This window comes from Eutrigla gurnardus, assembly GCF_963514095.1.
Source record: "Eutrigla gurnardus genome assembly, chromosome: 9".
In the NCBI taxonomy this organism is placed as follows: domain Eukaryota; kingdom Metazoa; phylum Chordata; class Actinopteri; order Perciformes; family Triglidae; genus Eutrigla; species Eutrigla gurnardus.
In genome coordinates this window covers 28,407,188-28,432,811 of record NC_139923.1, presented here as the reverse complement: position 1 = coordinate 28,432,811, position 25,624 = coordinate 28,407,188, and the positions used below count along the sequence as shown (strand labels likewise).

The following is a 25,624-nucleotide window of genomic DNA, read 5'->3' as shown; positions in this document are numbered from 1 at the left end:
GGAACTAACCCTAATAGCATTTCTGCTTATATCTCGGGAATGGAGGGTTGAGAGTTCAGGGATTTGATGACTTCTGACCTAATTGAACCCTTCTGAACACACCATACTTTGGACCGTATCTCTACGACTTACCGATACAGCCAAAGTAAAAAAAGGAAGTCACCCTAACACTAATCCTAACCCTACCTCTAACATCAACCCCAACCCTAGCCATAACCCTAACAACCACCCCAATCCTAACCCCATGACTTTCACAATTAGCTGTAAAGTTGAAACTTGAATAATGATGCTAACTTTGTTAGCAGCTTCACACCAGAATCCACATGGATCCAGATCCAGTAAGGTTGCTGCTCAGGGTACAATGTATAATAAAACAAAGTACAAGACATCAGAAATATACAGACATTTATTTACAATTTTTTTGCATTTGCATAGACATTTAAAATTCCAAAATAAATGTTATACGATATTGTAGTAAACAGATTTAGGAAATATTATCATAAAAAAAAATTATGCTGCATAATTTCGCACAAGGAAAAAGTCCACGTGTCAGAATCGAGGCATACAAACTGTTAGTCTTTTATCCGTCTCGTATAAATATACATAAATAAGATCCGTGTGCACTTCATTTCAACAGGTGGAATCGTTTCACTTACGCTGAGCAGCGACTCAGGATGCATTATTACACTAATCATCATCATCATCATCATCATTGTCATCATTAATATTATTATTATGGTCATCACCGTCATTATCCAACACGTCTTTGGTTCCTTCTCATTGTGGCCTCGAACATTAATTTATAAACTGTGTGCAACTTTAAGACAGAAGGGGTTTGTGTATATATATATATATATATGTATATATGTATGTATGAACTGATCAGAAAAACCGAAACATTTTTAATGCAGTTACAGCTCAATCCTGTGAAGCCCCCGTGAAAATTAACTCATAGACTTCCATTATTATTATTATTATTGCTCTACCTATTCATATAAATTATTACGTTTGTTCTGCTTTGGTTATCGGCGTCACCGTCGAGGCGTCGGAGGAGACATTTTGAGAATCCGCCAGTTGCCATGGAGACTTCCTGCTGTCCAGTCAGACGGTTTATCCATCGTCATCCTGGTGGGATCTGCAGCGGCTTTGATTGGAAACATTGGGTTTGTTTTAACTCTTGCACCTTGCTGACACTGTGACCTTTGACCCACCGCACTTCCTCACAGCAGGAAGTCTGAGAAGCTGGCCTCATGCCTTCAGCTATGCCCCCCCCCCCCCCCCCCAGCCATGGTGACCCACGTCCATCCATCTTTGCAATCCTGCTTTCTGAGAAAACGTCAAATAAAAAGTTAAAAGCTGCTGCGATTAACGAATCTCCTCTTTTGTACAAAGCATCTTATAAAATATTTTTCTCTACATCTTTGTTGAATCATTTAACGACGAAAAAAGAGAAAGAAAAAAGAAAAGGGAGGGAAATATTACAAAAGACTTGCAAAAATATATCTCCACAGTGGTTTGGAACATTTAGGACTCTGCTTTACATGACATTAACATTGCATTAGTGCCCCCCCCGTCCCCTGCACCCCCAACAGGAGAATTTTACTCGTTTCTGCAGCTCAGCCGTTATTTATTACATTAAAATATAAACTGTGAGCACATTCAAGCATCTGAAACCAAATGTGGTCTGTTCAAGGCTGTTTCCAAAAAGTGTCTGTCCTGAGTTGGTTCACTAGTTTGTGGGCTCTCACCTTGCTTTACACACTTCGGCTGGTTTACTACATCGGTATGACCTCAAATTAAAACAATTTTTGTTATGATATCAATAAACGGATAAACAAGGATGCTGAAATAACTCCATCATGATGGTGATCAGTAAAAAGTGCTGAGTCTTTGTTAGGTCTGTCTGCAAGACCACAAGATAACTACTGTTAAAACGCTGGTTTTCTGAATGGAGTCTGGTTGATGGTGCTAGGCTACGCTAACATTGTAGCTGCTCCATCAACACTCCAAATAAGGTCATCTAGACATAAATACAGCAGAGACCTTGTTGTTTGGACCACAGACAGTCTCTGGTTCCTCCACATAGTCTGGTCTGGTCTCTGGACTAATGTGGTTCATGGTGGTAATTGGTTTTGCAGTTTTTTGGAAGAAAAGATTCTAAAAGAGCAGATTGGTTGAAGCAGCGACCTCGCGGGAACAGCCTGAGTATATCTCTAGTGTGATTTTGAACGTGCTCTGCAGTATTCTACCCCTAAACGGAGGAATCGTATCATTCTTTCAGGTTAAATTAAACCACAAACAATCAAAATGTGCACAGCTTCACTTCCTCTCCAGGTCAACCTGCGATGACCTGGCTGCTGAGGCCGGTACTACATGTTGGTTTTGGGGGGTTTGAAAAAGAAATGGAAAAAAAAAAAAATGGCACAGAAAGGCCTTTACGCCCACATGACCGAGCTCAGGCAAAGAATGTGGAATCAAAAAAGAAATATGATATCAAACAAATAGGCGTGCAGTGGAAGTGGAACTTCCTCTGTGGTCGTGGAAAGCTTGAAGCGTGTGGACGGGATGCTAAAGGAGTGTGGGGGGGTCTGTTGGTGGGATAAGTCCTGGGGCCCTTTAGCAGAGCCGCTTCTGTGTTAGAACTTCTCATCGGGGATGACTGTGTTGAACGGGTGATCCCAGAACGTGGAGGTGATTCCAAAACCTGCAGAGAGAAATACAAGATCACATGAGATGGATCACAGAAACACAGTCACATGAGTCCAAAGACCAGATCAGATTATGTGGAGGAACCAGAGGCTGTCTGTGGTCCCCCAGAGGTCTAGATAGTAGCTCACATTAGTCCAGAGACCAGACCAGACTATGTGGAGGAACCAGAGACTGTCTGTGGTCCCCCAGAGGTCTAGATAGTAGCTCACATTAGTCCAGAGACCAGACCAGACTATGTGGAGGAACCAGAGGCTGTCTGTGGTCCCCCAGAGGTCTAGATAGTAGCTCACATTAGTCCAGAGACCAGACCAGACTATGTGGAGGAACCAGAGACTGTCTGTGGTCCCCCAGAGGTCTAGATAGTAGCTCACATTAGTCCAGAGACCAGACCAGACTATGTGGAGGAACCAGAGACTGTCTGTGGTCCCCCAGAGGTCTAGATAGTAGCTCACATTAGTCCAGAGACCAGACCAGACTATGTGGAGGAACCAGAGACTGTCTGTGGTCCAAACAACAAGGTCTCTGCTGTATTTATGTCTAGATGACCTTATTTGGAGTGTTGATGGAGCAGCTACAATGTTACTTTTTACAAATCATCATGCTGTTACTTCGGCATTATTTTTTATCTGTTTATTGTTATTGAATCACAACAAAATTGTTTATTTCGGGTTGATACTGCTGTAGTAAAACAGCCAACCACATGTCTTCTGGATGATGTCATGAACTCTAAAAATAGCACAGTAAGTCAGCGGCAAAGCTTTCTTAGATTGGGATTGCCCTTCAGGTGGCTCTCGAGTCTCAAAAGGTCTGCGAGCCCTGAGTCTAGGACCTCACCTGCCCTCTGGTGCTCAAAGTGGTGTTTGACGTGGTAGGCCTTCAGGCCGTACATGTACGAGCCCCTCTTCGGCGAGCCGTAGTGAAGGTAGTAGTGGATCATGTCGTAGACAACGTAGCCGCACAGTCCGCCCACAAACACGGAGGTCCCGAGGATCCCGGGCAGCATGCTGCAGAGGATCAGGTAGAAGCACCCCACCACCAGGGAGGCCAGGCCGGGGGGGAAGACCAGCCGGGAGCCGTCGAACGGAGACTGTGGAGGGGAGGCTTGTTTATTCACAGCAACAATAAGAAACAGGAGTTGATGGCGGGCCTCCCTCGGCGGCGGCGGCGTGCCCGTACCTTGTGGTGCTGCCCGTGCAGCAGGAAGTGGATGGTGATGAGGTAGTAGTTGTGGGCCGGCGGCTTCATGTGGAAGACGAAGCGATGGATGCAGTACTCGATGAACGACCACAAGAACCAGCCCATCAGGAAGAGCAGCAGGGGGAAGATGTGCTTATGGATGGGGACAGAGAAGTCTGGAACACAGACACACATATATATTTAATATATATATATATATATATATATATATATATATATACAGATACATTCACATTGGATGCAAATGAAAATGATGAAGAAATAAGACGTGATTTAAAAAAAAAACGATTAAAAACCCCAGGAATTATCAGAAAGAACAGAAAATGTTGTTTAAAAAAAAAAAAAGTAATTCTTTTTGTGTTCCATCTGTGATTAAATAAAATATGTATGTAACAAAATGTGATTCCCGTATGTTTTACTATCATTTTAAATGTTTAAGCCAAAATATGAGTGTGTGTGTGTGTGTGTGTGTGTGTGTGTGTGTCTGTGTGTGTGTGTGTGTGTGAGTGTGTGTGTGTGTGTGTGTGAGTGAGTGAGTGTGTGTGTGTGTGTGTGTGTGTGTGTGTGTGTGTGAGTGAGTGAGTGTGTGTGTGTGTCTGTGTGTGTCTGTGTGTGTGTCTGTGTGTGTGTGTGTGTGTGTGTGTGTGTGTGTGTGTGTGTGTGTGTGTGTGTGTGTGTCTGTGTGTGTGTGTGTGTGTGTGTGTGTGTGTGTGTCTGTGTGTGTGTGTGTCTGTGTGTGTGTGTGTGTGTGTGTGAGTGAGTGTGTGTGTGAGTGTGTGTGTGTGTGTGTGTCTGTGTGTGTGTGTGTGTGTGTGTTTTACCTGAAGTGAGGTGTAGTCGGGTGGTGCCCTCTGCCAGGGTGGTGTAGCACTGCCAGCTGTAATATAACACAATAGGAAGCCAGACCACCGGGACCCAGTACCTGGAGAGAGAGAGAGGGAGAGAGACATCAGTCATCATCACACTCATGACTCATTGTTGAATTGTATTTATTTTCACCATTTAATGCTTGTATTGTTTTATGTTGTTTGCTGATTCACTGTTTTGATGTCTTGTCTGTAAAGCACTTTGTAACCTCGTTAACGAAGATGCTATCCAAAAACAAAAAATAAATAAGTCATTATTATTGTAGTACCAGGAGGTCTTGGTGCTGGCCTCCAGGAACGGGTTCCCGAACAGCCTGATGGGTCTGTCGACCGGCTGGTGGACCCACGCGTCGTACTTCTCCCCGAGGTGGCCCACCTGCCAGGCCAGGGGCTTCCTCCAGTCCACCAAGTCCTGCAGAGACACCACACGTTAAAGACAACAACTGGTTTCCCTCCAGCAGGGGGCAGCAGAGAGTTAAACAAAACCCAGACGAGTCAGTCCAGGAAGTGACAGCTTCTGCAATTTAAGATTACGAGTCCAACGACCACGAAAGAGAGTTTTACAAGCCGACAATATGAGTCATGCAGCAACACACACACACACACACACACACACACACACACACACACACACACACACACAAACACACACGTCATCCTTTATCATTATCTTTTCTACTAAAGTATTCAAATCAAATATAAGCATTCAAATAATGCAAATCAATTAAGTTATTGATGAGGGGTTTTCCCTTGAAGGAGGTCCAGGTTCTGTAATCTCGTCTGTGCCCGTTGCCTAGGCGACAGTCGTTTGGCTGATGATGACACTGTTCCGGGGACGTTGGTGTCATGCACGGACGATTACGAGTTTTTTTTAACGATGACAGCGGTGTGATAACGATGGGTTTAATCACACACTCCTTCAGGCACAAAGAGATTGAAGACGGAGACATTCTTCAGCAGCACGAAGTCGTTTCCTCTCGCTGGTTTTTATCAGCATCCGATCGTTCAATCAGCAAAAAATCACAATATTGATAATGGATAATCGTCAATATCGTCACAAAAAAACGGCAAGCTCGATACGGTGGCTGAGATGTGAGGATTATTTAAAATATACAGGAATATAAAAAATATATTCATTTATTGTTTATTTATGCAGGAACATTTATGATTCATGTAAGAATGTATTTAAGATTATTTGATTGTTTTTCACTAAAAAGGATGTATCGTACATTTTAAGAGTTTTAAGCATATTTTGATGATTATCGGAAGAATATTTTGGTTGGTATTTGCCCAAAATATAATTGATTTTTGGCATGAAAAATAGAACAGAAAGAGAAAAAACAGGTTCCAATCTGTATTTATAATTGTACTTATATATTGATTCTTATGATTTATGATCATCTTATTTATTACTAAAGAGGTTCAGTACGTCTTCAGAGTTTTAAGCATGTTATGATGATTATTGGGATAGATTGGTTGGTTTTTGCAACAAAAAAAAAAAACATGTTTAAATGTCAGGAAAAACATATTGGAATCACATTGTGTAATAAAAATTAATTCATACATAAATGTATAATGTATATTGTATTACAGATAGAACACATTTTTTGTGAAGAATGTAAAGGACAAAAAATATTATGAATTAAAATGTGTTTTTAAATAGCAAAATTGTGACTATTTACTGTGATAATTATTGATTTACAAAAATATAATTTAATTGTGTTCTATTTTTCACTTCTCTATTGACCCATGTGATGATATTTCACAATTATACCGATGAACTCGTGTTTTTTATAAAAATGTTTGTTTTTCACTAAAAAATAAGGTGTGTTTTATGATGATGAGACAATTTAAAAAATAAAATAATAAAGCTTCGTAAACCAAATGTAATGCCAGTGAATGAGATATATGATGAGTTGGTTATGGGGATAATGGCGTGATTATTTAGGCCACAGTGAGCAAGCGTGAGTCTGCTTCGCTGAATCAGCTGGACTCAAAAAGAAGAAGTGAAATCGTCGGTCGCATGACGGAGATAAGAGATCAACTCCTGACAGAGACGGTGATTCACGAGGTCGGAAGAAGACCTTTAACTCTATGTTCTTCTATTAATCCTTTCCATTCATGGTGGTGGGAGATCCTGCCGTCGTATAGACGACCCTCATGGCAGCTGAGCCGAAACTTTCTGTCTAAATAATGTTCCTGCTTTACCAGTTCGCCGCTCCGCTGAGTCCACACCGAGCTCCCTGTGTCAACAAGGCAACGCTATAAGACAAAAAGAGGCTCTAACTGAACCAGGCGGCAACCTGGGTGAGAGTCAGGCCTCCTCACATACAAATACATATATATATATATATATATACATATATATGTATATATGTATGTATTAGGACTGTCAAACGATTAAACATCTTAATCAGATTAATCACAGGGTAGATTCATCACGAATGATCACTGAAGAATTCCCATTTTCTCTGTATATTGTTGTGGGAAAGATAAACGACAGAAGACTCATCGATACCAGATAGAGTACAAATACTTCAATTTCAGTACTTGCCCAATACTGAGTACTTAAAAATACCATTACAGTTCCAGCGATAACTTTAAACATTCTACTTTGTGTTTTCCTGTAGAGGAATTAATAATAAACTGTTTATTCAGTTAAAATACATATTAAAGATGTCACTTAAAGGAGAATAGTGCTTGTCCACCTTAAAAGGTCAGCCCACCTTAAGTGTTGCTGCTAACGTCGGGGTTAAACCTCCCTTCACTTTAACTTCTCAGCTGTCCAGTTGTGGCGTTTATTCACTGACAAATAAACTTTACCCACAATGCACTGCTGCATTCACACCGTAATATGTTGCAGTAGCTAACGTTAGGCTTTGTTTTTGTAATAACCAGGCGAGACGGCACTCGACAGGTGTGGTGACATTCCCGACCCAAACAAAAGGCTCGTGGGTTTGGTTGGTGAGAACAAACCGCCGTGGAGGATCTGGATCTGGATCTGGGGGGGTTGATCGCTGGCGTGGTTATTGGAACGACTTACAGATAGTCGGGCGTGGCTGTTAGAACGGCATGAGTCGGAATGTGGTTGAGACCTGCAGGAAGACACTCGTCACACGGTTTAAATGAACGAGCGTGTCATCGTCATGTGACTAAATGGCATTTTGTAATAATAACAAGACAAATTGTTCTCACGAGAACAATTGCTGCTGAAAGCTTCCTGCACTTTTTGTGTTTGTGGAGATATATCTTATATTCGGACGATTTCACACTGATATATGAGCTTTATGTACATTTAACGTGATAACGTAAAGAAAAGGACAGGCCCTTGATTTAATATATATATATATATCCCATAAAGTTGGAATAATTTGCAAATGTCTTGTCTTTTATAGCTAATGAATTTAAATAGGAATAAACAGAGGATTGTGTCTGAAAACAAAATATTCAAACTTTATGGGCAACACGTGTATATATTTTTGTTTTTATCTGTATGTACGTATTTTATGTCATGTAAATAATGTACTTTGTTTTTGAGGAGATCAAATCAAATCCAAAGTTCTGTGATTAGATTAGTGATGTGGCAGCTGTGGCTCAGAGGGAGAGCGGGTCGTCCTCCGATCAGAAGATAGGTGGTTCTGGTCCGCATGCCGAAGTGTCTTTGGGCAAGAACTGGACCCCAAATCAGCTCCGAAGACTGGGAATGTGTATGAATGAGTACATAATACTAATACATTTAATTTGTATAGCACTTTTCCAAAGACTAGAAAAGCAGCGTCCATGATGGGCATCGACCCCCCGGTCCCAACACTCCTGTGAGAACCAGTGTGAGAACTTCAGGGTGAACCAACAAACCGCGAACGCTGCAAGGTGAACAACCTGATGACTGTTCACTCCCTGTCACCACACACACACACACACACACACACACACACACACCTTGTCCAGGTCCACAGAGCTGCAGCGGTTGTACGCGTCGTCGTCCTCCTTCTCCGTCTTTCCTTCCGTCTGCTCGCCGGCCGTCCTCCTCTCTCTCAGCGTCTGAAGGAACAACGAGACAGAAAAAAGGTGAATTAACACCAGAGAGGTCGGCATGACGACGCCGGACATGACTGCCGATTAACGATCATCATCATCAGAGATTTGTTTCCAAGGTTGTGGATCGGCCTGTTTTGCATTCAACCAAAGCTGCTGCTGCTGAAACCGAATCCTGTTACCCAGAGTTTCTACACACCAACGCACAACGTCGACAACGTCTCTCTGTGTTTCCTCCACACTGATTCAACCGGCGGTCCAACTGGCGGTCGAACCCCGGCGGTCGAACCCCGGCGGCCATCGACCTCTCAAACCTTTCCCAACATCCAACGTTGCCAAAAAACACATCATCACAGATATCACAGATTGATTACTTGTTTACATAGTGTCATGAAAACAAGCACAAACACTGATCTGTGTGTGTGTGTGTGTGTGTGTGTGTGTGTGTGTGTGTGTGTTTGTGTGTGTGTGTGTTTGTGTGTGTGTGTGTGTGTGTGTGTTTGTGTGTGTGTGTGTTTGTGTGTGTGTGTGTGTGTGTGTGTGTGTGTGTGTGTGTGTTTTTGTGTGTGTGTGTTTGTGTGTGTGTGTGTGTTTGTGTGTGTGTGTGTTTGTGTGTGTGTGTGTGTGTGTGTGTGTGTGCGTGTGTGTGTGTGTGTGTGTGTGTGTGTTTGTGTAGTGCCTGGTCATAGTGGTGTGCAGGATAAGTGCAGACAGGGGGAGGTGTGGTGGGAATTTCCTGCAATACAGAGAATAAATCTATCTATATGTATCTACACACACACACATATATTTTTATATATATATATATGGATATACAGCCTTCTCCCCTGAGCAATAAAGCTGCCCTGTCACTATAAACTTCCGTTTATATGGTCAGTATATTGTGTTTCGTGATACCGGTGGGTTGACCTTTGACCCTCCAGGGGGGTCTGAGCTGACACTATGGGAGCAACATCAAGAGAAAGAACTTTGTGCTCTAGTAAACAATGTAACCATAAACACGTTGGCTGTATAGATATGAACGGCGATGACGCAGCAACAAGCAAGGGGTCGCCGCCACAGAACCCGAACTCACTGGTTTTAAAGGTTTCGGAAACTTTGAGGGAAAATGTGACAAAAACAATTTTAATATGTCTATTAGATGTTATTAATCACAGCCTTAGTACAACTTCTCATGAATGTCTGACGAAACTGGAACTCCTTTCTCTTTATTTTCTGTTGGTGCAACATGAAAGACATCAGTTATTATATTATATTATATTATATTATATTATATTATATTATATTACATTATATTATATTATATTATATTATATTATATTATATTATATTATATTATCCATCCATTGTCTACCGCTTATCCTGTATTCAGGGTCACGGGTATATTATATTATATTATATTATATTATATATTATAGGTGTTATGGCTGTTACTGAAGTGTCTGCTGAATGAAAAAATACCAAATTAATATGTTTACTGTTTATATTACTGTTGAATATTATAACAGAATGTATATTAAGAAGCTGTATGATTTTTGATTTTGGAACATCATGATTATAATGTCTATGCAATTTAAAAAAGGGGTTTCCCTGCCATTGGTTGATGCTATATGGGGGTCCTTAGTGTGGCAAAGTCTGGAACTACTGAACCCACCAGGACCCGCGGGGAGGCGGGCTGTAAAGCAACAGCAACTTCCCCCGGATGCAGAGTTCACATGAGAAAACAGGAAGTAGAAAACTTGATCCGAAGGAACTCAAATGTTTAACAGCAGCAAAGCGACGCGATCGAAAAGTTAGAGTTGTAAAAATACGTTTCTATGTCAGTCGAGCCCCGAGGTCTACATTTTTTATTTTCTGCCCTTTGCTCTTCTCTGAACATAACGACCTCATCATCCTAAGAGTGATGAGGTCACATGTCACAGGTCCACGCCTCCTCCAACACTCGGATTTTACGATCCGCGATCTTTGAACCTTTCAAACCTCGACATCATTGATCTGACGTGATGTTTGAATCACCTCGTATGATCATGATGACGAGCGGCAAGAAATTCTGAGACCAGGTTTCTGTGAAAACGCCTAAATAATACCAATCTGGGATTGGCTTTACGCCAAGAACACAGGCAGACCCGAAACGAGCTCATTAGAAATAAAAAGTAGACCCTGAGCTTTCAGAGGACCGCCGTCACCTGACAGCCGAGGAGGAAGACGTACGCCCGTCTTCTCTTCCATCGTCGTGCGTGAAAATGCTGAAAAAAAATAAAAGGTGATATTTATGTTTAACGCCTCCGAACCGACTTCCTCAGTGAAATGGCTTTTACAGTCACACACCCTGAAAACTACAGGAAGTGGCTGCATCAGACACACACACACACACACACAGATTCCTAAGAGATAGAGCTCAAGATCTTCATGCTAAATTCAAACAATTACATTTTTTACATGAAGATGTAAATAATATTTGACGAGATTAGATAAAGAAAATAAAAATATGAAAACAGCGGCAATAAAAAATAAGTGAATGCTTTGTAAATTATCATTTTATTTATCACCTGCACACCTTTTCAAACCAGTGGAAGGAAGTGACCATATAAGGACCGTGGAGGAGCGACGGGTGGATCTGACAAACAACCCCTTACTGGATCTGGATCCATGTGGATTCTGGTTGTGGAGCTGCTAACAAAGTTAGCTTCTATAATTCAAGGCCAAGTGTTAAAGTCATAGTAGTAGTAGCTAACTGATAGCCTCCCTCACAGACAGTTTCCTTTAGTTGCCATCAGCGCACACACACACACACACACACACACACGTCCTCTATGGTTTGTTACCGTGGCAATTTAACACCTACAGAGGCAACTTTACACCCCCCCCCCCCCCATTATCACACTGCTGAAACAAAAACGGAAACAAACAAAAGAGCCCATTAACCTGTCTCACACCTCGTGGTGGAATAACACATGTGATGTTCTAGTAATATGAGCTCATAATAATATGAGCTCATAATAATTAATATGAGCTTGTATAACTACAGTCGAAAGTTATTATAAGTTATCCAGAGACGGTTTGATCGGGATAAAAGAAAACACTCTTTACAAACTGTGTATGACATAAATAATACATAATAGTTAACTAGGCAGCTTTTTAAAGTCATATTCACTTTATTCTAGAGACGTGAAAAATGGAGCCTTTAAAAAAATATGGGATGCAAAAATATATTTAAAGGAAAAATGATGAATGTATTTATGTATTTTTTACATAATGTATGATGTACTTTAATCATGAACACCTTATGATTTATGATTATGTCTTAACTAAGATTTCACCCAAAAAAACTCAACACAATGTAAAGTGAAACCAGCATGTTAGTGACATTTAAAAAATATATTTTTTAAGAATATTTTGATGGTAATCAGGATAATATTGTGAGCTGATACCCAAATAATAACACAGGGCAACACACACACACACACACACACACACACACACACACACACACACACACACACACACACACACACAGACACACAATGAGCAGACACACCCTCTGTATCAGCAGCAGTCTACGTGAGTCTGATGTTTAATAAGCTCGACCTCATTCCACTTTAAACACATGACTAACTTCAGCAACGAGTTCTGCAGTGGCAAGGTGCGTTCAGGGGGCGTGGCTAGTGTTAGGAAATGTGAATATTCCACTCACATACCTGCTGCACTTCAAATGCATTCGCTTTACATTAAACCTGGCAAAGCGTCACAGCCGCTGCTTCAAAACAAATATCTGCATAACAATATCTGCATAACAGTTCAATTATGTTTTAATGCAGACGGTCGACAAAACTCTCCCCTGCATAATGATCTGACGGAGCAAACATGACGGCAACTCTCCGAGGAGCCGACGATGGAAACAAACAAGTAAACAGGAACGGCATCACATCAGCAGAAGGACGAGATGAGACCTTACATGCAAGATCAGTTCATGTGTTTGGCTTTCAGGGTTCAGAATCCGGCATCAGCATTCATATTAATATGTTTTGGGATTTTTATTATGGATTATCTGTCCAAAATGTCATCACTTCATAATGTTATCCCTTTGAGATATTTGTGCAAAATTGTCATAATTTAAATAAAAATGTCACAATAAATAATACACACAAATTCTTGACTTACAGCCAAAATCATGTTTTGTGAGGTCACAGTGACCTTTGACCCCCAAATCCATTGTGTGTAATCCAGGCTTGTGTGTAAACCAACCAGAGGTACAAATATCTTACTAAAGTAAAAGGTGCTGGATCTGGATCCATGTGGTGCGAAGCTGCTTACAAAGTTAACTTCGATAGGAAGTCGCCCCCTGGTGGCCAGCAGAGGGAATGACAGTTTAAGGCACTTTAACGTCGGCTTTACTTTTCAGAACCGGACGTGGCCGTCTGAGGGAAAGGTCCCGTGTTCTGGTGTAATCGCCCGTAATCACTACTTGTGTTATCTATGCAGATGTCTTCAACTGAAACTGGAAGTAGGGAAATGTCGTACCGTGGAACAGACGCCTTACGTCCAGCAGAATAACGGCTTTGTGAAAAGGCTGTTTCACTTATCCGTCATATCAGAAATCTACCATCAATAACAAGAACAGAACAGGAACTGCAGTCACAAGAGGACTGTGGTGTTTCCTCTTTACTGAGGCGAAGACACCGAACACCGACTGAAGTACACTTCAAGACCGATTCTGACTACAACAACAAGAAAGGAAAAAGGAAAAACATTCCCTATACCCTATTGATTTTATTTATTTTTAAAAGGCCTACTTTTTTTTGGCTGTAGGTCAAGTAAAACATCGGAGCTACTCGCTGAAAAATATGATGTCCGTATAGCGTCAGGTTTAGTAACGTACCACTTTTGGATGCAGCTGACATTTGAAGTGCATTGTTTGTGGAGATGTGACTCATGATATAATGTCTTTTGAAGAGAATAAATTCAACTTTTGGTTTTTGTTTATGAAGTAAAACATTTTCAATATTGGATACTATTGAATCGCAATACTTGTAGAATCGCAATAAATCGGAATCCCAAAACAAATCTAATTGGCACCCAAGTATCGTGACAAAATAGAATGAGAATAAAACCATACCATCCCACCCCTTATGTAAAGTTGGTGGTAGTATAAAGGTCGGTAAAAGGTTCAATATAAACTGTGCTATCATCAGCGTATCGGTGGCTTCTTTCCCTGATTATAACCGGATCTCCGTGTACTTTCTCTCCAATGTCATCTTTCTGACTCATTGTTCTTTCAGTTTTGGCCTCCTCCACCTTTACTGCCAGAATGTAAAGCCAGAAAAAGAAAAAAAGGAACAAATGAATAACCCGGCTTCATATTGTCGTTAAGTAAACACCAAACGTAGAACGTAGCAGCAGCAGTAAGCTTTCATGTGCGTTGCTGTTGATCTGGGCGTGCCATGTGTACACTCTTCAGGCCTGAGACAATGGATGGTATGCCTTCGCCGTTGACACAACAATCACCACACACCGTCAGATTGTAATGCCGAGAGTGACACCTATAGAGTGGAGGGCAGGGTGGGGATCTTTCCTTTGTGCCGCTCTGACTTACAGTACATATACACATACATATACATATTTGCTTTTCAGGTTGATTATTGACTCCAATTTGTAATTTCTAAAAAGAAAACCTAAAATCTTCCACTTCCACCTCTCATTACACAGTGATGGCCTTCAGGATATTTTCTCGGTTGCAACGTTTCATTAATAGAATGAGAGAGAACTTAGGGCAGAGGTGAAGGAACACTCTTATTTTGAAGGAGCAAAACATAAGGAACGCTCTGTCCCAGTGGAGAGGGAAAGAAAAAAACATAAAAGAATGAGACACACACAAAAAAACAAAAAATAAACAAAGGAGATGGTTAGAGTGGGGTGGCGATGTGGCCTGGTACCATCACAACACTGAAACTATAGTCAGCCTCCCATGGGAGGAGGGAGGAGGGAGGAGGGAGGGGGGAGGAGGGAGGGGGGAGGGGGGAGGATGTGGGAGGACGATTTAAATAAATGTGGTGAAGAGGAATAAAACAGATTAGAGGACAATAGAGGAGTTTGTGTTGTGATTACAATCGGAGAAAATTATCTCACTACTCACTACATGGTGACGCCGCCATGTCTGATTTATAAGACCCTTTATCAGAGGTGTTAAACATGCCACACCAGAACCAGCCTGCTGAAGGGTCCGAACCGACCCCCCAAAGGATGCGATCAACCTGCCAAAGGGTCTTATCTGATCCCCCGAGGGGTCCGACGGGCCCACTCCAACCCCCTGAAGTGTCCAAACCGATCCCCCGAAGGGTGCGATCGGCCCGCCGAAGGGTCCGATCTGGCCCGCCGGACGACTCACAACTTTTTAGGTGCTCAAGGAAGAAAATTTTCGGCGTCACAATCGGAGTCAAAATACTTTAAGAACTTTCGAGGACGACCGAGAACAGAGAAGATGAGTGAATGAATCATCGAACGAACCGTCTCGGGCTCGCTCGTCGTATTATTGATGGTCTACCAGCCGCTGCTGATCCATTTTTAATGTGCGACCCGACTCATGTCACTGTATGGTCCTCTACATCTATGGATCTACTTCCTGTCAGTTGATGCCATTGTCATACATTAGGTTTACTCTTTAACTGTGAATGGGTCTTTATGGTCTCATTAAGGGGCCTTAACTGATGGAGAAGAGGGTTAAAGTTCAAAGGGCCGGGACAGATACTGGAATGAAGGTTGGGCCATGTAGGCAAAAGACAAGGGTATCGTCACGAGTCACTTCAAATAGCTGTCAAGTGAAAATAGAGCCAGATTTGTTTATTAACAAAATATTAAGTGTCTTTTAGTGACATTTTGTGATGATTATCAGGATAATATTGTGAATTATTTTGGGCAGAATAATCATGATTTTCATATCGTCCCACGCCAGTATGTCACTTGACACTTTCCATTTATATCAAAAATGTGATAAAACTTCCTCAACCAGTACCAACATGGCTACTGTGTCATTTATTCATTTACTCAAATAAAGATAATTCTTTATAATACAATTAACTTCACCTAAAAATTCACTTTGTGCACTCATTTGTTGTTTATTTCTTTTTTCCCTCGTCTCTTATTGAGAATGAAACTTTGGTCTGATGTAAAAACAACTATTTAAAGGTTGCTTGATCCGACCGGATAGACTGGAATCCTACTCTTCAGGGTGTGTGTGTGTGTGTGTGTGTGTGTGTGTGTGTGTGTGTGTTTCTGTTATTGCATTTTATCACTGTGTGTTTTTTTTACGACTGCCGATAGGGAAGGTGTTTCGGCAAGTAGGGCGAAGGCCGAGGTGGCGTTGCCCTCAGACTGGGTCGCGGTCGGACGACCACGTCGTCACACAGACAGACTTTACTTCCCTAAACTCAGTTAGAAACATATTCATGCACATTTTACCAAAAAAAGCTGAATTTCTGGTTAATCTGGACAATATGAACATTTTCAAAATAATGCTCATAATCATTAAATATATTTAAACTTGTCAGTAAAACCTATTGGAATCTACACTTTATTAAGAAACACATATTTGTATTGCTTTTTTTTTTGTGAACATCCACTTTAGTGGAAAATCAAATAATCAAACAATTTTAAATATGATAATCATACATTATTGTTAAAAAGAATGTTTTATGATAGCGATACTTCCTGTGTATTATTTTAAATCGGGCTGTATTTTTTTATTCTCCACCATGACTACGAGCTAGCTTCTTACACTCACGACGATATTCACGATAAAAATCAAATTGTTAGTTAATTGTCCGTATTGAACTGATGCTTCACATCGTCTGAAGCAGCAGAGTTGAGAATCACGTTTTTTTTTCTTAAGTAAATAAATAACAGCGAAGATAAAGCAGACGGCATCAAAGGCAGCAGCTCCACAGGCGACCTTTAGCTTCGAAACCTCTCCGGTTACGTAGCGGGGGGTGTGAGACGGGTCGGTGAGACGGCTGGTGAGACGGGTCGGTGAGACGGGTCGGTGAGACGGGTCGGTCAGCCCATCGACCTGCGGAGGCTGAGGCAGGTTTTAATCACGCCTGCACAGATACCATCGTTCTGGAACAGCGATAACGGCAACACCCAGAACATTTTGGTCTCAAAAGATATTTCATATGCGTTCATGCTTGAGGTTCAGAGTTCAGAGGTCAAGCGTGCAGTCGGGAACAAAATGGTCCACAGGTTTAGTTTCACAAGTTTCAGGTTTCTCATTTGCTGTTTCTTGTTACGCTGCAGGCAAATATCCATATCTCTGCAATAAAATGCAACTGTTTCTTTGTTTGTATTTGATTGATGGACACACATGATGTCAGGATTTTATCGTGGATCACGATAAAAAATAAAAAAAACACGATCATGCTGAATTTCCATTATCGGGATAAGGAGTGACTTGAAAATAACTGATATAATAAAAAATTATTACAAAAATTAGCATTTCCTTAGACCTTATGATTTTTGATTAAAAACAAGAAATAAAAAATAAATTTGTTTCCTGACTAAATTTAAAGTGATCCCAGAACGTTTAAATGCCAGGATAATACCAACGGGACATTTTCAGCTGACAAACACGGGATGAAATTAATAATTTGACATTCATATGACAGCGAGGCGTGTCGGCGGGTCGAAGTTCAGCAACGCTGCAGAATAGAGTTTGATAACGTTGATCAGTCGCACAGTTCACAGCACGTCTAAGGGAAAATGATTTATTTACTAAATCTAGTGCCAACTAACCAAAGTCTGTTGACCTTTAGAAACCTATTACACACGATTAAATCCTCCTTAAGAAGTCCAGCTGAAATAAAAAAACACACCTTTTTAACCCTTTAGGTCACAAACCGGTTATAATGTGCACCTCCTTAACAATATATGCTGAAAAAAATACAAACAAAAATGTCTTCCCTTTGTGGAAAACAAAATATGTTTATGATGTGATATCATCATGTGTATATATGTTTACTTTTAATTAAAATAATCTGCTAAAAAATCTGAAAACAGCAATTAAACATACTGGAATCACTTTTAACACAATATGTTAATGCATAGCCGAGAGAACACTTCTTCTTTTAGTAAACATGCATTTCAGTGAAAAACAAATAATCAAACAATTTTAAATAAGTGAATCATCAATCAAATCTCCCCGCATAAATAAAAATTAATACAACAATTTAAATTGAGTCTGAACAGACTCACCTGTTCAGACTCGACTCTACATAGCATGACCCACTAACACCCCCCCCCCCCCCCCCCTTACCTATAGCACTCTGATCGTAGCACTGTTGCTCTTAAGGTAATACTTTACTCAGATGAGGACCTAACACTTGTTCTACTTTTAGCTCTTACTTTATCGGCAATGATACGTCGTGATTTCTTTGTTTCCTTCTTTTGACAAATGTACTTATTGTAAGTCGCTTTGGACAAAAGCTAAATGACCTAAATGTAAATGTAAATATAAAATTTGTTTCATATTATATTTCATGTATTTCTTTATTGTGCTGTAGTTGTCCTACTTCTCCTCCATGAGAGATGATATTTCTGAAAATGCACAATAATTAACATATGGTGAGGGTTTTTTTTCAAATCCGGATCCACAATAAAATCCTATATGGTCCCGCCTCTATATTCAGTAAAAATATATGATTGAAAGATCGGCATTAATGTCTGCTAGTCGCTTAAATTGTTGTTTATAATTATTAATTGGTTGAAGGAGACGTTATTACAACAATACAAACAAGATATTAGAGAGGAAATGATATATTTATTGTTTAATTGTCTTTAGTTCCTCTGTGGTCATGACCTTCACCCTCATTCATCTGCCTTGTTTGGTGGATTTTTTTAATTAATATTGTTAATAAAAGTGCAATATAAATAAAGTTTATTATTACTTTTACTATTATTATGACCAGTTTAATTTAACTCCTAACGCTCCAAGTAGCTTATAAAATTAAGTTAAAAGATGTTTTTAAATCTATAGAAATCTTCTGATATTTAGAATAAAGGTTTACTTCTTTACTTCCACGTATCAATAACAGTGTTTACTTATTACTCAGTCTGGAATCGGCTCTGGTGTCCAGATTAGATAACAATAACATGGAAGTGAGATTCACAACACACTCTCGCTGCCAGAAGAGGCCGAGGCCTCGCTGAGTCACATCATTACACAACAGCAGTACTCCAGATATGTGACCGCTCCCACAACCGCACATCTGGATTAAATAACTACGGCCGAGCCCCGGTCATGTGGAGAGGAGTCTGTGATGAGGGAGGGACGGGAAATCTCCGTCACCACCAAAACAGTTATCAGCTGATCCCCCCCCGAAAAGTCCCGACCTCAAGTTTACCCTGAACCGGGGTGCTTCCTCATAGCATCATTTCACTTTCCTTTCTAGAGCAGAAGTGAGATTACTTCAGTTAGCGTCGCCGGATTTTAGTTATGTTTCTAATTACTAGTTTATCAAAAAGAACACAAATTTGGATATTTACGCAGATTTCTTTTTTTTTATGATTCAATCCTTTATAATTTAGCTAAATTCCCCAAAAGTAATTAGCTCTGATAATTTCAGAGATATTGATATTGATAATATAATAATAAATAGTCATATTCACCCATGTCCATAAAGAGCGTAATATTTTTAATAATTGACTGGTTTCTGTTGCTGTAAGAAAGTTAAAAAAAAACGTAAAAGTTAAAAAAAAACGTAAAAAGTCCAAAAAATGTACCAATTCGAATAAAAACAGTGGGAATGCTGAATCAGTTTCCCGACACTTTGAGCTAGATAGCTAACCGGCTAGCTGCTAGCCTTGAGTCAGCAGACAGATGGGTATTTTTTAATTTACTTGTTACAAAAATGAATATTTATACATTTTGTGAGAAAACTGGTGAGAAATATTATGATAAACAATGTCAGTACTTTTTGTCTAATCGTTCCCAGGGGCAACCTTTCCCTTGAAAGAAACTTGAAACAGTGAACTACGAGGGCAGAACTCTCGCCAAGGCCAGATACCTTATGTTTCCATGGTAACTAAAGTGACCTTAACTAAAGACATTTTTAGTGGACCAACACTCGTTAGTAGTAATACGATTTACCACTGTTCACCACTTTAAATCTTGTGATAACCAATTTACTAATTGACTAAAGGAATCTTATTGACGGTCCTAAAACCCGCCCTGTGATCCGGGTTCCCCCTGGGTCCCCCTTTCCACCAAGTTTCACACAGCAGCAGTTTTCTCCATGAATGCTTCCGTCAAACGGAAACAGACGACACCAGTAAAAGAATGTGAACATGATTATCTCACTAATCATCTTGTTTTCAACGGCCTGACAAAGTGGTAATTGACGTCTCGAGAACGTCGCCCAGAGCAAAAATGCCACGCCGTCACAAACCGCCACGGCGCCACGCCGTCACAAACCGCCACGCCGTCACAAACCGCCACGCCGCCACGCCGTCACAAACCGCCACGCTGTCACAAACCGCCACAAACCGCCATGCCGTCACAAACCGCCACGCTGTCACAACCCGCCACAAACCGCCACGCCGTCACAAACCGCCACGCCGTCACAAACCGCCACAAACCGCCACGCCGTCACAAACTGCCACAAACCGCCACAAACCGCCACAAACCGCCACGCCGTCACAAACCACTACAAACCGCCACGCCGTCACAACCCGCCATAAACCGCCACGCCGTCACAAACAGCCGCCACAAACCGCCACAAACAGCCACGCCGTCACAAACCGCCACGCTGTCACAACCCGCCACAAACCGCCACGCCGTCACAAACAGCCGCCACAAACCGCCACAAACAGCCACGCCGTCACAAACCGCCACGCTGTCACAACCCGCCACAAACCGCCACGCCGTCACAAACCGCCACAAACAGCCACGCCGTCACAACCCGCCACAAACCGCAACGCCGTCACAACCCGCCACAAACCGCAACGCCGTCACAAACCGCCACAAACCGCCACAAACCGCCACGCCGTCACAAACCGCCACGCCGCCACAAACCACCACGCCGTCACAAACCACCATGCTGTCACAAACCGCCTGTGAATACCGAATGCAACGTGTCCACAATACACGTCATCTGTTTAAATCGTATGCTGAATCCATTTGGATATCAGAGGAACACAGTCAGGTGTGTGTGTGTGTGTGTGTGTGTGTGTGTGTGTGTGTGTGTGTGTGTGTGTGTGTGTGTAACTAGCAATATCACTCATCTCCCTTCAACTGAAGGAACCAGTCAAACCTGAAAGACCAGGACTTGCGATTCCATCCTTGCCTTGTGTGTGTGAGTGTGTGTGTGTGTGTGAGTGTGTGTGTGTGTGTGTGTGTGTGTGTGTGTGTGTGTGTGTGTGTGTGTGTGTGTGTGTGTGTGTGTCATAATTGGAGGCTCTGTGTAGCAGCCAGTTTGTGCAGAAGGTGTCCTGTTACCATCCAGACAGCAGCTAGTGAGGTAAGAACCCTGCAGCCACCTTCGCCACGCTGCTGCCTTCTGTATGAAAACCTTCATTAATAAAAAATAAAAAACTATGATGAAAAGTAGAAGGCAGCAGTTAATTTCACCCAGGTACACACACACACACACACACACACACACACACACACACACACACACACACACACACACACACACACACACACAAATCCCCTGAAGGGTCCCAACCAGTCCCATCCACAAATACTGACAGATACGCCTCCTAACTGTTACACTTAGATTTAATCTGAAACGTGTTTGTTATTCTTAACGTTTGGTTTGATATTAACATTTTGCACACAACGAATGACAGATAAACACATCCCGGGCATATTTTAGTTTAGATTAGGGAATGGGACAATATTATATTTCCATTATGGGGATAATTATCGTCACTTGAAAAAGGCGACTAGCTCGCTGTCATGGTGGAGAAGTGAGACGTAGAACCATATTTAGAAAATACAGGATATAAAAACTTTATTTTCATTTATTTTGACTTTATTTGCAGGGAAACTTAATTATATATGATCATTATTTGATTGTTTTTCACACAAAAAGACAAAAATATGCATTTCATCTATTTACTAATCCTTATTTAAAGGTATTTGCAAGCTTTCAACATGCTCTAAAGGGGGGGGGGGGGGGGGATCTTATGAGCTTAAGAGCTCTACCATTAAGAGCCTTTAATGGTTTCTCAGTTATTTTGAGAACAATACCGTGGGGAACAGTATTTATGGGTGACATAAAGCAACCACCTTAGGACTCGGCTATACAAACAACAAGAGGAAACCTTTGCCCCGAATCAATTGCACACCTTTCAAGCACATGTTGGTCTCCATCTTCTCTGACCGCCCATCCATCCAGCTTCCCCTCCCTCCCTCCCTCCCGCTCTTTCAGGTGTTACCGTAGCGATGACACAGGCCACATGAGGCCTGTCGCTGAGCGCTAATTGCCATGTCGGCAGTCTCCATGGAAGCAAAGGTAAACAATGTGCCGGGTAATGTATCACCATGGCGATGAACTCCAGAGCAGCTCTTAAGAGTTGTAAAAAGGGTCGTTTACCTTGTTGGGGGGGGGGGCATGGGATAACACTGACTAGATCACACTGAGCTGACATGTGATTGGCTTATATTAAGTGAAAGATGTAAAAGGCCTGCAGAGACCAGGATTATGATTCCAGCTGTGGAAATGATTCTGGTGTGAAGCTGCTTACAAAGTTAACTTCGATAGGAAGTCACCCCCTGGTGGCCAGCAGAGAGAATGACAGTTTAAGGCACTTCAAGGTTGGCTTCACTTTTTAGAATGGGAGGTTACATGTACATAATGTTAATTAATTGAAACGACTAATGACAAGATTTCAAATATTTAGATATAAATTACAATAATTTACTTCCTTATCATTTGAAATGTGTTTTTGTACTTGAGTGAAACGACAATGAGATATTGGAATCGGTATCAGGAAGGAAACAAAGGGTATCGGATACTAATCCTATTCTAACACTAATACATTAATATTGAGCTAGCGTTAATATTGCACAGTCCCGACCCTTTCAACCCCCCCACCACAGCTCGCCCCTCCTAATAAAGACCATCCTTGAGGAGAAAAGATTCATGCAGATGAAAGTCTGCATTCCAGCGCTCCGCCAGCCCGACCCCATCACCCTCTGGCATTCCATCCACACGACTTATCAGCGCCACGGTCACAAGTTTGATGCTCCTCCGTGACCCGAAACTACACATTATTATATTACGCTGCGTTATTCTCTACTTCCATCTGTCTCCTTTTCCCAGAGTTTCACTTAACTACTCATCCCCACTTCCCGTCTGAATCTCAACATATGTTCCCTCCTATAGTATCTCTGTTGTCCATTCATTCGCCCAACAATACGCGTTCTATCCTCCAAGACGTCAGAGCTGCATTCTCCCGGACGTTCGGCATAAATACAACCTCTCTGCCGGAATTTGTTTGCATTTCAACTCCTCGTACAGAGAGGGGGAACAGTGAGACAAACAAAATCCAAAGAATGTATCACGGGGTTATTGAGCGAGGTCGATAGGCCCGCGGGCTCGATACCTCCGAGACAAAGCGCTGAGCAAACAAAGGTGCGTCCCGAGGCTTCATTGGCAACACTGATTAAAAAGGATTAGCAGCTCGGTCTTCGCTCACGTTGACACTTTTTCCTGATCCCATGTCCAGGACACAAGAGGATGTACCGATTTTTAAGGCCTTCTGAGGCTAATTTCTGAAAATGGGTTGATATTTAAAACTAAGTTTTAGCAGCAACTTTACGATCCAGCATCACCAATCAAAACCCTTCAAGACGTCACCTGTTAAGCGTTCGGGTGCTGGAGGTGGGACGACATTCGAGGCGGTCTCCCTCGTAATGCTCTAATCCATGAAGATCCTGCACAGCTGACACACATTCTGAATGGAAGCAACCAGCATCTACTGTTAATATAAACAGGACCTCTGTTTGACTGTAAACCCACTCTCCAACACACAAACACACAAACACACCACCCAACCCTCCTCCCAGGTATCTCTGAGGTAAATCTGAGGCATGAATAGGAGTAATAATAATTACTAATTAATAAAAAAAATAGAGGATAAAAAATACTACAAAAAGTCTTACAGTTTTACACATAATTTGATGATTATCGGAGTAATATTGTGAATTATTTTGGATGGATGATAATTATCCCAGCCTAAGAAAAAGATTAATGTAGAAATTGCTGATTAATTTAAGGAGCATCGGTTAAAAGTTTTTGCGACGTCTTTGAGATCCAGTTTAAGAGATCTGAGGCCGCAAAACAAATCTCATGAACGAGGATCTAATCGTGGACACAAACATTCCAATTCCTCCTTTACGCTGAAGATTATATGCAAACTGAGTGTTTGCACAAACAACAGAGATCTCCTAATCTCCTCTTTAATCTGGTGTTTGTACAATGAGTAAGCACAGTGTTATACAAGTCCTATACCATTTTGCTTACAAAGCTAAAGTTGGCCGCATCCCATTCTGCTTAGCGGGGCTTAACCCTTCGGAGGACAGGGTCTGGGGGGGCAGGGTGGTTCATCATTGCAGACTAGTCTTCAGAAGAAGACCACAAATAAAAATAAAAGCTTCGGAAGCAGAACAAAGCTTTGAGGAATTTCAACAAAGTCAATTTGAATTACAGAAAAATGTCGGTTATCGGTCTCCGACATGATTAATAATCAGTATCGGCCCCTTCACCTTATCGAGATCAGTATTGTTGGACCCCAAATGATTTTTGATCATCATTTAACCGCTTCAATAATTTTTCAGGCAAAAATACCAAACATTCTCTGGTCCTACCGATTCAAATGACAAGATCTGATAAGAAATCAATAAATTTTGGCTAATTTTACTAATTGTATAGACTAAACCAGAGGGATTCAGTGTGTTTCAATTCCACGACATATGTAACTAATAGGAAGATTTACATTTGCTTATTATAGGTTGTATTTTAATTTTTAAATTTTTTTTTGGACATAATATAATTTTTGGATCATAATTTCGAGCCTGCAGTACCTCTGCTGACCCCTAGGGGTCACGGAGCCCTTGTTGAATGAGTCGTGCTGGACTAAACGATGATTAAATCAGTGACGCATCACAACGTGATGATGTCGCCTCTAGCTGCTGACCTTTTCTACTGGATTTGCAATCCAAGAATCCAACAAAGTTTTTAACGTTCAAGAAAAAAGGTACTTTAGTGGTAATCATTAAAAAGTTTGTCGTTTAACTGAGATGCCTGAGCGAGCGGAGAAAGGGAGCACTATTTGTTCACCGTTCATACCTGGAGGACTAAATCATCCGGGGTTTAATATTTCATTAACAGCTGGAATGTCCTCGTGACTCAGCGAGCAGAAAGCCGACGCTGTTTACGACAAATTCTTTGACCTTGAGTCGATGCATCACGCCCAAATAGTTGAAATTTAAAAAAGGAGAATGTGTGATTAACCCTTTGTCTTTTTGGAGTGGGTGATATCCGATAAGAAAGAAAAAAACCCAGTATTTTCGTACGCGACATCCTTTCGCTACACGTTGTGACTCGAACAGCTGTTTGTCGGGTTCCTCTGAGGATACGCTTCAGACATCCAGATCCATTAACAGGCCTGAGTCTGAGTTTTTACAGTCAGAAGTACTTTTTCATTAGTATTTATGTATCGTTGACAACATGCCAGTATTTGAGTGTCTTCAATGTTAAAGTCAGAATTATGGCCAACTAGCAACTGTTGAATGTTAAGAATTTTCAAAATAAATAACA

General features: G+C 41.3%; 1 protein-coding gene across 1 annotated transcript in view; it reads right to left on the bottom strand.

Moving 5' to 3' along the window:
• Window positions 1-390: 390 nt before the first annotated feature.
• Window positions 391-25,624, bottom strand: part of fa2h (fatty acid 2-hydroxylase) — a 26,755-nt gene continuing 1,521 nt past the window's right edge. The window contains exons 2-7 of the mRNA XM_084016751.1: window positions 8,712-8,813; window positions 5,042-5,184; window positions 4,728-4,828; window positions 3,886-4,061; window positions 3,544-3,796; window positions 391-2,704 (exon numbers count right to left, since the gene is read on the bottom strand). Of these exons, the coding sequence (XP_083872877.1) occupies window positions 2,637-2,704; window positions 3,544-3,796; window positions 3,886-4,061; window positions 4,728-4,828; window positions 5,042-5,184; window positions 8,712-8,813 (843 nt within the window). The 3' untranslated portion in view covers window positions 391-2,636. The remainder of the gene's footprint in view (window positions 2,705-3,543; window positions 3,797-3,885; window positions 4,062-4,727; window positions 4,829-5,041; window positions 5,185-8,711; window positions 8,814-25,624) is intronic.